At 39.0% G+C, this 15,865-nt stretch overlaps 1 protein-coding gene across 5 annotated transcripts in view; it reads left to right on the forward strand.

Moving 5' to 3' along the window:
- The window catches only part of LOC129005064 (protein unc-13 homolog 4B-like), a 96,393-nt gene that overhangs the window by 46,701 nt on the left and 33,827 nt on the right, over positions 1-15,865 (forward strand). For 4 of the 5 annotated variants that reach the window (XM_054433849.1, XM_054433850.1, XM_054433853.1 and 1 more), the window contains one exon: positions 13,892-14,060. In XM_054433849.1, coding sequence (XP_054289824.1) covers positions 13,892-14,060 — 169 coding nt within the window. Of the gene's footprint in view, positions 1-10,568; positions 10,699-13,891; positions 14,061-15,865 lie in introns of those variants that run through there. The other variant, XM_054433851.1, reaches the window with a different exon arrangement.

Raw genomic sequence — 15,865 nt, forward strand, 5'->3', positions numbered from 1 at the left:
GGGGGGGGGGGGGTAAACAGATTGAGAATAACAAAATTAAAATCTAACTCAGTTTTGTAAAATTGTAGACATATTAATGAGTTTTAAATAAATCTATGAGATTTTTGTACAATGATATAAGATCATTCAAAACATGTAATTAAATACAAGCAAAAGAAAAAAGACTGAAATTAGCTAACAACCAAAAGAGGAGTCTAAATAGTTCTGAAAAAGTTTGATGTTAACATTGTTTGCAGAGGGAAGGACGTTTTCCCTACCTCTAGAATCATATACCGGTTTGCCCCCTTGAGGAAATACCCTCGACGCCTTTGCATACAGAGCCTGTGCCTGTGTCTGTATGTCATGTGGTAGAGGTAGGTGTGGGAGATGAGAGGCCCCTGCAGGTCCCAGCCTTGTGTACCGACAGTGCCTGTGTCTGTATGTCATGTGGCAGAGGTATGTGTGGGAGATGAGAGGCCCCTGCAGGTCCCAGCCTTGTGTACGACAGTGCCTGTGTCTGTATGTCATGTGGTAGAGGTAGGTGTGGGAGGTGAGAGGCCCCTGCAGGCCCCAGCCTTGTGTACCGACAGTGCCTGTGTCTGTATGTCATGTGGTAGAGGTATGAGTGGGAGGTGAGAGGCCCCTGCAGGCCCCAGCCTTGTGTACCGACAGTGCCTGTGTCTGTATGTCATGTGGTAGAGGTATGAGTGGGAGGTGAGAGGCCCCTGCAGGTCCCAGCCTTGTGTACGACAGTGCCTGTGTCTGTATGTCATGTGGTAGAGGTAGGTGTGGGAGGTGAGAGGCCCCTGCAGGCCCCAGCCTTGTGTACCGACAGTGTCTGTGTCTGTATGTCATGTGGTAGAGGTAGGTGTGGGAGATGAGAGGCCCCTGCAGGTCCCAGCCTTGTGTACCGACAGTGCCTGTGTCTGTATGTCATGTGGTAGAGGTAGGTGTGGGAGATGAGAGGCCCCTGCAGGTCCCAGCCTTGTGTACCGACAGTGCCTGTGTCTGTATGTCATGTGGTAGAGGTAGGTGTGGGAGGTGAGAGGCCCCTGCAGGTCCCAGCCTTGTGTACCGACAGTGCCTGTGTCTGTATGTCATGTGGTAGAGGTAGGTGTGGGAGATGAGAGGCCCCTGCAGGTCCCAGCCTTGTGTACCGACAGTGCCTGTGTCTGTATGTCATGTGGTAGAGGTAGGTGTGGGAGATGAGAGGCCCCTGCAGCCTTGTGTACCGACAGTGCCTGTGTCTGTATGTCATGTGGCAGAGGTATGTGTGGGAGATGAGAGGCCCCTGCAGGTCCCAGCCTTGTGTACGACAGTGCCTGTGTCTGTATGTCATGTGGTAGAGGTAGGTGTGGGAGGTGAGAGGCCCCTGCAGGCCCCAGCCTTGTGTACCGACAGTGCCTGTGTCTGTATGTCATGTGGTAGAGGTATGAGTGGGAGGTGAGAGGCCCCTGCAGGCCCCAGCCTTGTGTACCGACAGTGCCTGTGTCTGTATGTCATGTGGTAGAGGTATGAGTGGGAGGTGAGAGGCCCCTGCAGGTCCCAGCCTTGTGTACGACAGTGCCTGTGTCTGTATGTCATGTGGTAGAGGTAGGTGTGGGAGGTGAGAGGCCCCTGCAGGCCCCAGCCTTGTGTACCGACAGTGTCTGTGTCTGTATGTCATGTGGTAGAGGTAGGTGTGGGAGATGAGAGGCCCCTGCAGGTCCCAGCCTTGTGTACCGACAGTGCCTGTGTCTGTATGTCATGTGGTAGAGGTAGGTGTGGGAGATGAGAGGCCCCTGCAGGTCCCAGCCTTGTGTACCGACAGTGCCTGTGTCTGTATGTCATGTGGTAGAGGTAGGTGTGGGAGGTGAGAGGCCCCTGCAGGTCCCAGCCTTGTGTACCGACAGTGCCTGTGTCTGTATGTCATGTGGTAGAGGTAGGTGTGGGAGATGAGAGGCCCCTGCAGGTCCCAGCCTTGTGTACCGACAGTGCCTGTGTCTGTATGTCATGTGGTAGAGGTAGGTGTGGGAGATGAGAGGCCCCTGCAGCCTTGTGTACCGACAGTGCCTGTGTCTGTATGTCATGTGGTAGAGGTATGTGTGGGAGATGAGAGGCCCCTGCAGGTCCCAGCCTTGTGTACCGACAGTGCCTGTGTCTGTATGTCATGTGGTAGAGGTAGGTGTGGGAGGTGAGAGGCCCCTGCAGGCCCCAGCCTTGTGTACCGACAGTGCCTGTGTCTGTATGTCATGTGGTAGAGGTAGGTGTGGGAGGTGATAGGCCCCTGCAGGCCCCAGCCTTGTGTACCGACAGTGCCTGTGTCTGTATGTCATGTGGTAGAGGTAGGTGTGGGAGGTGAGAGGCCCTTGCAGGTCCCAGCCTTGTGTACCGACAGTGCCTGTGTCTGTATGTCATGTGGTAGAGGTAGGTGTGGGAGATGAGAGGCCCCTGCAGGTCCCAGCCTTGTGTACCGACAGTGCCTGTGTCTGTATGTCATGTGGTAGAGGTAGGTGTGGGAGATGAGAGGCCCCTGCAGCCTTGTGTACCGACAGTGCCTGTGTCTGTATGTCATGTAGTAGAGGTATGAGTGGGAGGTGAGAGGCCCCTGCAGGTCCCAGCCTTGTGTACCGACAGTGCCTGTGTCTGTATGTCATGTGGTAGAGGTATGAGTGGGAGGTGAGAGGCCCCTGCAGGTTCCAGCCTTGTGTACGACAGTGCCTGTGTCTGTATGTCATGTGGTAGAGGTAGGTGTGGGAGGTGAGAGGCCCCTGCAGGTCCCAGCCTTGTGTACCGACAGTGCCTGTGTCTGGATGTCATGTGGTAGAGGTAGGTGTGGGAGGTGAGAGGCCCCTGCAGGCCCCAGCCTTGTGTACCGACAGTGCCTGTGTCTGTATGTCATGTGGTAGAGGTATGAGTGGGAGGTGAGAGGCCCCTGCAGGCCCCAGCCTTGTGTACCGACAGTGCCTGTGTCTGTATGTCATGTGGTAGAGGTATGTGTGGGAGATTAGAGGCCCCTGCAGGTCCCAGCCTTGTGTACGACAGTGCCTGTGTCTGTATGTCATGTGGTAGAGGTAGGCGTGGGAGGCGATAGGAGGCCCCTGCAGGCCCCAGCCTTGTGTGCAATGACCGAAACCAGACATGAGAACTCCCTCGTAACAACTGATTCTTCTTGTTTTTAATCTTCATCTCAATATCGCCTACATCACAATCTGCGTTATACAGCACTGTTAGCAAACCTAATATATTCCAAAATGTTTAATTCTAAAATAGGATGCAAATGTGAAAGGAAATTCAAATTTGCATACCTCAATTAGAGAATTGAGGTATTTTAATTCGTCGCTCAAGAATGCACTGTTGGTACCTATTTAAATTGTATTAAGGTTCCGGAATAGATAATCAAGGAGAGACACTTGATCAAAACTCAAAATTGTTTAATGATTCGTAAAGAAGCCTACAGGAACGCTCATATTCAGAATATTCAATCCGCCAGTGAAAATAGATACTTCAAATTTGGTTGCTTACCACTCATTTGTTTGACCAAACTTTAGTCATTTGTGTTCAGTTATGGGTTACATTCTCAGTTATCCTCCTTTGAACTTCTTATAATTAAGCCGATACAAAGCAGATTACGTAACCAGAGGCACAAGTAGGCCGGGCTGCAGGCAGGCATGAGATCATTGTGTGCGGTTACGTCGTTGTAGTTTCTTATCTATGACTTGCATTGGCATTAAAATTTGTTGTACAATAAATAAACGTGTACGTAGGCACAGCAGCTTTCACAAAGCTCGCAATAAATTTATGCAGGATCGTTGAGAACTGGGAAAAGAGTATACACCACAACAATGACAATAGAACAAACTGCCCGAGTAGTTCGATCATTTTATTTACAGTAAATTGGTTCAATTCTGTTCAAAGCTTCGGTCAAACAAACTGCCCGAGTATTTCAACCATTTTATTTACAGTAAATTGGTTCAATTCTGTTCAAAGCTTCGGTCAAACAAACTGCCCGAGTATTTCAACCATTTTATTTACAGTAAATTGGTTCAATTCTGTTCAAAGCTTCGGTCAAACAAACTGCCCGAGTATTTAAACCATTTTATTTACAGTAAATTGGTTCAATTCTGTTCAAAGCTTCGGTCAAACAAACTGCCCGAGTATTTCAACCATTTTATTTACAGTAAATTGGTTCAATTCTGTTCAAAGCTTCGGTCAAACAAACTGCCCGAGTATTTCAACCATTTTATTTACAGTAAATTGGTTCAATTCCGTTCAAAGCTTCGGTCAAACAAACTGCCCGAGTATTTCAACCATTTTATTTACAGTAAATTGGTTCAATTCCGTTCAAAGCGTCGGTCAAACAAACTGCCCGAGTATTTCAACCATTTTATTTACAGTAAATTGGTTCAATTCCGTTCAAAGCTTCGGTCAAACAAACTGCCCGAGTATTTCAACCATTTTATTTACAGTAAATTGGTTCAATTCCGTTCAAAGCTTCGGTCAAACAAACTGCCCGAGTATTTCAACCATTTTATTTACAGTAAATTGGTTCAATTCCGTTCAAAGCTTCGGTCAAACAAACTGCCAGAGTATTTCAACCATTTTATTTACAGTAAATTGGTTCAATTCCGTTCAAAGCTTCGGTCAAACAAACTGCACGAGTATTTCAACCATTTTATTTACAGTAAATTGGTTCAATTCCGTTCAAAGCTTCGGTCAAACAAACTGCCCGAGTATTTCAACCATTTTATTTACAGTAAATTGGTTCAATTCCGTTCAAAGCTTCGGTCAAACAAACTGCCCGAGTATTTCAACCATTTTATTTACAGTAAATTGGTTCAATTCCGTTCAAAGCTTCGGTCAAACAAACTGCCCGAGTATTTCGACCATTTCATTTACAGTAAATTGGTTCAATTCTGTTCAAAGATTCGGTCAAACAAAATGTATACTTGTAATGCTCATCGTGGTGGTGTAGAATATACGAATCTATTATCGGTTAATTCCTTCGCCGTTTTAAAGCAGGTAGTAGTAAGCCGATATTTTTCATGATTGTAGTACAGTAATCATAAATACTAAAATAGCCTAATTAGCAACATTATTATGTTCTATTGATGATGTAAAATCAAAGGTCCATTGGTACGTTAAGTAGTATGGATAGCTAAATAATAGACTTTTAGATAGTATTTTAACCCATGATTAACCGTGTTCAAAATCCTACCGCATTCGTAGTGTTATGAAGATGCGGATGTTTTCCGAGCCTTGCGAAGCGACCGCGACCTATGCCGTGATCGACCGGCGCGCTGGCCTTCAACCCACGGATCCTTCCTCAACCCGAGACTCCAGTGTCAGTATCTTCCTGTTCGGTCAGTATCTGCTCATGCTATTAGTTCTACCATGACGTCACGCCGTCCTAGCACTGGGGGACTCCGACTGTACAACGTCTGCAAGCGCCGGATAGTGGGATTTCTCTGACGTCACGACGGTCTTTTGTAAGTCAGTCATGATCGTGACGTCACAGTCCTTGCCTTTCTACCTTCATGGCTTCATGACTATTGCGCTCCGCCAACACTGCCTCTCCCACTTCCTCTGGTCTCAACTCAAGTTCTACGAACATCAATATGTCTTCGTTAGCATGTAAATGTGATTCATAGTCACACCACTGCATTCCTCACTTGCTAAGTAATCACTTCTATTCGCTAGGTTCATGTGACCGTCTCAAAACTAAGTAGTATTCCCAGAAACTATATTGTGATCATAAACGGGTTACTTTGAATGGATTAGATTTATCATTGAGTAAGCATTCTATGCAATGATAACAATCTCAACAATCTCAATCTCAACACTTCATAATACTCATAAAAATTAATCTTTTTGATATCACAACCAATATAAGCATAGTGCATTTTTGTAATTTTACAACGGACAATTTCCACGCATATGCCAATCCTTGGAGCCAACGTAAAAGCATGTCTGTTCTCTATTTAGAAGGTTTGCAACTGCTTACAAAACTGCTGCAAAACTCGAAAATGCTTACAATTACACTTTTGTTACGAAAGTTAATTATTACAACATAGTACAGGAAAAATACTAAATAAAAATGAAAAAAATTAGTTCAGGGATGAAACTTTGGTTTTAACTTAGTTTTACCAATAGAAGTCAAGATCCGATGAGTCCCTAACAGTCCCGATGGGGGAACATGGTTTTTAGGGGGTGGGGAGGGGGAATTTTGATATAATTCATTATTCACGATTTGAAGTCATTTAGGAAGTCGTTTTCAAGGTTTGTATACACGGTGAATCGATAGGAACCATATTTAGGTCGATAGAACCACCTCCATAAGAGATTTAGCATATTGGTACTTGTTTAGTTGTTATTTTTTTCTAGGAGGGGTAGGGGGAATTTTAAATAATTTATGATTTTTGACTTATGATCTGTTGGGTGTCATTTTCAATGGATTTCTACATGCCAAATGGAATGGAACCACTATTTTGTCGATATAAGTACATTATTAACAGATTTGGAGTGCTATCTGAAATAAAATAAATGTTTGTGCACAAAATTAATTATTTAATATCTAAACATAAAAAATAAAACAATTAACTTAACATCAAGTATTAATTGAATGAGTTTATTTTTACAATAAATTTTATTTTTTCTATTATAATAAAATACCCCCTCGCAGCAAACCTGCAGACCAAGCAAATTTTCATTTACCTGACAGGATTACTATTTATTTTCTATTTAAATAACATTAATTTTAATTAGCCATTAGGTTTGCTGCTACAGGGGAGCTAATAGGGGTTGTTTTATAGAAATGTTGATAGCTTCGTATAAAATAAACAAAATTGCCAAGTTTGGCTTAAATAAATATATCCACAAACAAGCGAACTACAAGAGTTTATTTTTTCCATTAGAATAACATGGGAATTTTAAATTAACATTTTTTTTAATTATCTTCTTAACCTTAAAGGATAAGAATTCTTAAGGATAAGAAGTCGGTGAAAAATGATTTTATTTTTTACGGAAAGTAAAAGAAAGAAACGTAAATAAAAAAGAAACTTATTTAATAAAAAAAATTAAGTACTTTTTGACAATGTAATGATGGAATGAAAATTTTTACAGTGTATGGTTTGTATATTATTAAAACTATTCAGCATGTTTATAAAGATAAAAACACTGAAGTATCCAATAAATACAACACAAGGTGGAAAAATCTTACTGTAAAAAGTTATCATCGGATGAAACTTTCAAAAATGAAACCTTCGTATATCGACCTGCCTTACTAAAAAAAGATCAAAACAAACCCAATTTTTTAAAGAAATTAAAATAATTCTTAATTAATCTGGTTCCTTATAGTATAGATGAGTTTCTAAATCAAAAATGAATTAGCTATACATTCTAAAATAATTGTAAAATTGTATAGTTAAGTCTTTTAGATTAAGTTGTATAACCAATTTTGTATGCTTTGACACTTATTCATGTACTGTATGTAAAATGTATAAAGTGAATAAAGATAATTTGATTTGAACCGTTAGGCGTACAACCAGGCATATAATAAACTATTTAATCTTTTAAGCTCTAGAAAGTGGTTTGGAAAGAAATTCTTTCTTGGTGAGGTCAAAATGGGAAAACCCAATTTTCTCCCCATAAAAATTCCCATAAACCCCTGTTCCCATAGTCCAATCAAGCTGGTTCGCAAACTTGTTTGAAAAAATTTAGGTTTACACGTTTGTGCCAAATTTGTGGGGAGAAAATTGGTTTTTCCCATTTTTGACCCCATCAACAAAGAATTTCACAATTTCTTTCCAAACCACTTTCTAGAGCTTAAAAGGTTTAATAATTTAGTATATGCCTTGTTGTACGCCTAACGGTTAAGGAGATAATAAAAAAAAATGTAAATTTAAAATTCCCATGTTATTCTAATGAAAAATAAATAAACTGTTGTAGATAAATAAACTTTTTTGTGGATGTATTTAAACCAAACTTGGCAATTTTGTTTATTTCATAACTAACATCAACATTAGCTATAACATTTTAATATTAACATTTTAATAAAAACAACCCCCATTACATCCCTGTAGCAGCAAACCTAATTATTAATTAAAAATAATGTTATTGAAATAGGAAATAAATCTGACAGTTTCTAGGACAAATTTTAGTAGAAATCCTGCCAGATAAATGGAAATTCGCTTGGTCTGCAGGTTTGCTGCGGCGGGGGTATTTTTTATAATGGGGAAAATTGAATGAATTGTAAAAATGGACTCATTCAATTAATACTTGATGTTTAGACAATAGTTTTAATTTTTATGTTTAAAAATTAAATAATTAATTTTGTGAACAAACATTTATTTTATTTCAGTCAGATAGCACTCCAAATATGTTAATAATGTAGTTATATCGACAAAATAGTGGTTCCATTCTATTTGGCATGTAGAAATCCATTGAAAACGACACCCGACAAGACATAAGTCAAAAATCATAAATTATTTAAAATTCCCCCTACCCCTCCTAGAAAAAAATAACAACTAAACCTGTACCAATTTGCTAAATCTCTTATAGAGGTGATTCTATCGACCTAAATATGGTTCCTATCGATTCACCGTGTATACAAACCTTAAACACGACTTCCTAAATGACTTCAAATCGTGAATAATGAATTATATCAAAATTCCCCCTCCCCACCCCCTAAAAACCACGTTCCCCCATCGGGACTGTTAGGGACTCATCGAATCTTGACTTCTATTGGTAAAACTAAGTTAAAACCAAAGTTTCATCCCTGAACTAATTTTTTTGTTTTTTTGGTGAATTTTAATCTATTTTGCCTGTAGGTTACTAACAACCGTTCGGTTCTGAATGACACCATTTTAATATTCCAGTGAATGTGATTATTGGGTGCGATGAATACATCAAGGTTTGCGATAAACACTACGCGTGTTTAATTATAGCTTTCTGTGACTGTGAGACTGTAGTTGGCGTGGAGCGTGGAGTAGTGACAATGACAATGACAGTTGAGATACCTGTGTACTGATTGAGATTGTAGTGAGGCCTTGGCCATCAGTTAGTTACCCAACACAACGCTAGGTATTCCTCATCGCCGAGACCTTGTGGCTTGTACAGAGCAACCAGAGTATGACTATCCGCCATCGCTGCAGACTCATCAAACTCGTGTGCTAGTTTTGATTTTACTGTAGTCTGAAAACACATTTCAGTACCTAATCAATTAGAATACAATATAGTAATACAAACAAAAAAGTGTAGCTGAGGTAGTTTAACATTAGGTGTATGGAAGTTTCCTTAAATTAAAAGGAATTATGACCTTAAATGGCAATTTATGAAATAATGGATAGTTTTGCGCTGAATTTCTCGTCATGACAAACATTTTAGGTATATGGTTTATGGGGTTGTGGCCTTTAGTTTTCTCAAAATTTCGGTACTTGAGGATTTATATATGGATGTTGTTTACTTAAACATCTATCGTGGAAACGAATATGTGATGAGTCCTACCATTCTAGTGGTACGACTAAAAGCCATGATAAACACGTTGAAATGTGAACGTTACCATTACCGACATCAGTAATGTCACCGTGCCGGTCAGTGCATAGAGAAATGTTAACATACGACCAATTAGGGTGTCTCCTCTAACGATCTGACATACTACATATTCATACGGGTGAACATGTTGTCTCAGAACACCTAGGACCTAGCCAACAGTGGCCATCAGGAGGAGTATCTTACACGTTAGGTCGGGTTTACATACAGGATAATGGAAGCTGCTATCGCCGTTGAAACGTATGTAGCATACTATTTATATGCCCTAACGGCTAACTAAGAAGAGTGTTCAACATATTTGTAGAATGCTATTATAAAATATTTGATTATCAAAATGAAGAAGTTTAGCATATTATAAAAGAACTTGTCTCGCGTAGTTGAAATAATATTTAAATTACATTTGTATCCACAAACTTTGGGGGTTTCTAGGTCGATATAGCTCACGCAGCTCCTTGCAGAGCCCACTCAATATTGTAGTTATAAATGTTGCCGTTTTCCTGAACCTTCCCACCATAGATTAAAAGAGCTTCCACGGTGCGCTTAGTAGATCGCTGCTTGAGCATGGCTCTACCAGGAGAGTATCAGCACAGACTATAGAGTAAACTATTACAGTATTCTATCTAAAGTCTGTGGTATCAGTATGCACACATACTAATGACGTATTCTCGCACAGAAACTCACCAGTCTCCAACTGAGCGCCGGTAAAAACCATGTAAAAACGTAACACTATTCTAGAAGTTGTTTATCGCTCATTAGGGTTTGTCTCAACAGTAAAACTGTTGCAATAAAATACAACACGTTCAATTTGTTGACTGTATATACCAAACTTTTCAGGATATCATAAAAACGCCAAACCTTGGTGACTTAACCGACCAACCGATATTCCAAAAACAAGGTTTACTCGTTAGTGAAATGCGCAATGCCATGATTTTGACTTCCGCTGTTTGACACTGTGATATCACCTGTTATCAGTGGCAGACAAGGTTAGTTCTCCGCGACGCGGCGGCGATGTAGTCAGTTGTCAGTGTACCGCCACCGCGGACAGTGTGAGGTGCGGAGGCGGACTGCGGAGCGCAGAGTGCGGAGTGACACTATGGAGTACGCTAGCTGGGTAGGACGTCTACCGGCCAAGACACTCCGTATAGTCTGGACACCCGTGGACCACATGCGGAGTTATCTACCTAACTGGAGGTGGGTACTGGGCAGTGGGTACACAGAGAGTACTGGAATCAAACTGATAAAGTACTACATGGGTGGATTAGAAAAATACTCATGGACACGTTTTTCGTACTATCAGATATGATTGTCCTTTTGTGCAAGAAGATCTTTGGAAACTGAACTCCGGAATATTCTCTTTTTAAAATATAATATTTTCATGATATAAAATGTATAGTTTTATAATACGAGTTGTGTAATGTTTATAGTTTATGTTTGTAGTTTTATAATACTATACGAGTATTTATAATACGAGTGTAAAATACAGTAGGCCTGCTGTGACAAATATTAAAGTACTGTATGATCTTTTTTTTTGCTGTTTTCTTGTAATTCGCGTCATTTACTTTACTCAAATTTATTTATCCCCAACACACATATTCAAATTTAATATCTCGATGAAATGGCAAATGTGACGTAGCCTCACTACTCAGTACAACCACAATCGATTCTTAGCAAAGATAATTTGAAAGTTACAGTAAGTTATCTACAACGGTGCATTGGTAGTCATATCACCTTATGATTGAGCTAACCACTTGGTTACTTAAATTAATTGACGGATTTAACGTTTTTAACATCGACAACAGCTAACAGCAAGCTGAATACTGTAAACATAAGTAGTTACATTTACTGCACAATAAAACTTAGAACTGGAAAACGAAGAACTTGTTAGCGCTCTTAGAGTTAGTTAGCACTGTTCTACTCCTACCATTGTATGACCTGTATCATGAATCATGTGGTAGAGAAGTAGCTATTAGGCCTCACCACCTTAACTTGAGTTAGGTAGTTATAGTTATACCAATTATTGCTTGTTGGTCAGCCATTTCTATTTTCGTAAAAACCAACCCCTTACTGCAAATAAGTTTTGCCACACCTTCAGCTTAGAGCAGGAAGTTTGCGTAAGAAATCAGGCGACATATCAGCTGTTTAGTTGGTATCTCGCCATGCTCGTTACCTTCCCAGAGCTCATAAATTGATAACCGATAAACAAATACATTTAACTATGACTCACACACTGTTTACTTTAGTTATTATTTTGCAATAGTTGAACACTTTGTTTGTTTCCAAAACAAAGCGTGAAAATAATCATATTTCTAACGAAGTTCAATTACAGTTACATATAAATAAAGGTTGTTGAGTTAGTTTGATCATTAGCCCTCTAGTCGGTTTACTTCTGATGTAAATGTATTTTATTCTTACAATCAAATAATACTGTTTCTGTCAGAAGCTTCTAAGATATTATGTTTGTTTTTTTCATTAAACTATTTAACGAAAAATATTATTATCGTTATTTTATGTTAAAAAGTCACATTGTAATATATCCAGAATTTGACACATTGATCTCGAAGACTTACAAGAAATTATTATTAGGAAGGTTGTGATCCAGATCCAGCTGATTGACAGATGCCTTAGTAATTGGTTCCGTCCTAGTTTTAACAATTAATGTGATATGATGACGTAATGATTCCATTGTATTTCGCAAACTTTACACCATAATCACAGCTATTAAAAACTATACAGTATATGTAATGTAATTACAAAATACAGAACACAATACATAATGTGTTTTCAAAATCTTAGAACACAATATACACTTTAATGATTAATTGATTTCGATATATATATATTTGATATTAATTCATATAATTCATTACGCCAATGGCCAGTTCTTTGAATAATAACCTAGTAGAGGTACTGTAGTATCAAATCCAGAAGTTTTACATTTTTTTTTTTTCCTTATTATTGTGATATTTGCTTAATTTGTTACTCCCCTAGGGAGTATGTTTAATGTATGGTTCAAGTAAGTTACCTGCTCCATAAATACGCAAGTTAGTTTAAATTAGCACACAAGATTTTCACAACGCATGTGTCATCACCTCTTCAGTACAGTACAAGGACTCGTTGTGTTGAGTGGAATGTACCAACAACAAACACTCGCTGTCTCTCGCACATCGCGTCACTTGGTTGTTGTTTGTCCTTCGTCCTTTGGTTGACTTGGACAACGCCTCACTGTTGGCAGACGTGATCTCCGAGCCATGTATCTGATTGGGTTATGGTTTCGTGGTTTAGAATAATTATTTTAACCAAGTGTTGAATCAATATGACATATAGTACGGGGCAATTAGATTTAAACCTCAACAAAACAAGTAAAACCAACTTTTGACTCTTAACTGTTTGATATAGTCCCAGTAATCTATGATAAAAAGTTACACCATTTAGAGCGTCAGGTTTAGGGAGAGGAGGGGTTGAAAAATGGTTGTAATTGTTGGTTTTAATGAAATATATTGACAATTGTGTGGTATAGCGCAAACTATGTTATTAATAAAAAAATACTAAACATTTCAAACATGAATGGTCCTCTTCATCTCTTTAAAAAGTGAATGGTTAAAGAAGTTACCAAAGGTTAAAAATTGACATGTTTTAAGCATTTTAACGCTTTGAAATATATGACTTGACTTAGCTATATGGAAATGTTTTTTTTACAGGTTATGGGGTTGTGTTTTGTAAAGGCGAATAGTGATTTTAGTGGCCTGAATGTTAGCGATAAGCCCTTGAAGGAACGACAACCTCACAAGGTCTCATCCCATTTTAAGACACAATATGAGTTAACATGTGATCCTGCAAACTTTAGGTGTCACTATTTAACCTCGACCCTTCGTTAGATAGTATGATACATTTAATAGCCTTATCACCAGTGACAACTTAATTTAGAATCCATCCCTTTCTTATAAGATAAGTCAAATTGCATACAAATTTTCCACTAGCGAAAACTCAAACATATCGTTGTTTGTAAAAAAAATCAAGTATCTAGTAGTTGGAAATCTAGTTGGAATCTAGACATGTTGGACAAATATTTGTAAGTCATATTGAGAAATTGCGAATGTTTTTAAAGCAAGAAAATGAGACAGATGCGTGTTCAATGAATGCTATATCGAGACTCGGGTGTTTTAAGCTGCGATTATACACTCTTTTTTTCTTGATGTCTACGCCAGTGATATTTTTACCCGAGGCATTGCAGTAGGAAGACAACACTTTGTTGTCCAAAACACATAATCAATAATTAAACTCTTGTGATAAAAACATATTTTTGTTCGATTCTGCATACTACGTTCGTTGTTGTTTCGTTTACCGGTTGTCTGTCACAAACACTAAGTTGTCCTTCCTGTTGCAGGATCCAGGAGTTGGACGGAGGTTTCTTCGAGAGGTTTGGGTCGCTGGGACAGAAGGAGCAGCAGGCCGCACCTGAGGATGACCCCGAGCCGCCGCAGGACGATGTTGAGGAAGAGGCAGTCAAGAAGGAGATCAAGAAAGATCTCCTGGCAGAGGCCATCGGTCTTAACGTGAGTGAAGTCGTATTAACTGACTAGTATATAACCCACATCACGAATGGACGAAACAAGTCAGAATATACGCATTACACTGAAACATATGCATAATATTCACCCTTGTAACAACATTATAAGGATGCGTAACCTACATAGAAAAATTAACATATTATACCACAAATCCTAAATAGTTCATTGCATTTTGGTCGTTACTTAAATGATAATGAACTTATTTTGCCATAATACTTTTTACATTAAGCATTTATTCGTATTGATTTAATGCAACCGGGCTACTTAAAGCAAAACGACATGTTAAAACATCATAACTATGATTTTCTCAATATTGTTAGGAACAAGGTTATCTTCAATACCGAATTAGAAAATGTTCTACATTATACAGTTTTCCATTTTAGTTATGCCCCCCATAACATACAAACCAACAAATGGTTAAATTATTAAATCAACCTAAAATAGATGGGCAGATGAGGTATGTTGTGTTTGTTGTATTTGTATGTCATTCTCGATGGTGGGGTATTTAATTTAACCACGCAGGAAGTGTTGCGTGCAAAGTTCTCATTACTGGCCGCCGTGACTTTCAAATGTCAGTGGAAACTCGAGGATTTAACCTTTCACTTTCTTATATAAAATCAAGATTTGTATGATTAAAAAATTAATTAAATTTACATTTAAATATACGTTTTACTTTGTGGTATAAACTTTGTCTGACGTTTGTTGTCTTTCAAAAGAACATGTTTAGGCATACCTCTAATAAAGGTAAACCATAGTTGGCAAGAGCAGCTACAACCAACCAATTATTCTAATATATATTCAATTTTCACTCTGGCAATAATTTATCACAATTCTGTTATGTGTTCTGGCTCTAAGGCTCGAGTTTTTAATCTTTGGGATTACTGTAAACTGGTTGACAGTTGAATTAAAAATTGTGTTGTTTGAAATGGATGGTTTGTCGATAGTTAGGCTTTAAGTGAGTTATTTAATGGTATTGGCCAACCACAAATACATCAATTAGGGACCGTTAGCCAAGAGTGACGTCATAACTGGAGCTGCAAATAGCTCGGCCCACATTGAGATATACAGTAGCTAATAGTATAACTCCAGTATCAGCAACCCGTGCATCAATGACGTAGTAGTTCACATATGCTCGTGTACTTATTATTTGACACTTCTGAGATAAAACTCACAACATAATATATTATATTCGAAATTTATCTGTGCACCGGTGAAGTAGTTAGTTCCCTTTCCCCACCTCGTACAGGGTATTTTGTTGTTGTTATTGTTGTATGCGTCGCATCAATATGGTATAATTAATAACGGTTTTAAAGGAAAACTGTCCAAACCCCTCAAATTTGTTGTAAATGTGTCGGGGATCGAACCCCGTCCCTTTCTCACCACCATCCAAGACGCTAATCTCACGTCGCTAATCACTCCACTGATCCAGTATTCAAGGCTCAACCACGGTTAGATAATGTTCACAATATGTATACATCATTCGTGAAAGTGCAGGTCGTGCTTTAATTACCTTCCTCGGATAGCCTATTTAACAATAGTACAGTAGTATTTAATACTACTTTAATTATAATTGAGAGAACGGCCATAGAATGTATACGTGTGTAAGAAGAAACACAGACCGTGCATAAGTGACGTAGTACTTCCATCGATAGGGTAATATATTATGTACGTACAAATATGTATATACATATCGATTTCACGTTGACTCTCGTGACAACGGTGGTTACAGTCTACAGATATAAATTGTAATGATGAACTATCAGAAACCTGAAAAAAATCGATGTTATAGA

Source organism: Macrosteles quadrilineatus, unplaced genomic scaffold (assembly GCF_028750875.1).
Source record: "Macrosteles quadrilineatus isolate MER2022 unplaced genomic scaffold, UCM_ALF_1.0 Scaffold_15__1_contigs__length_3749704, whole genome shotgun sequence".
Lineage (NCBI taxonomy): Eukaryota > Metazoa > Arthropoda > Insecta > Hemiptera > Cicadellidae > Macrosteles > Macrosteles quadrilineatus.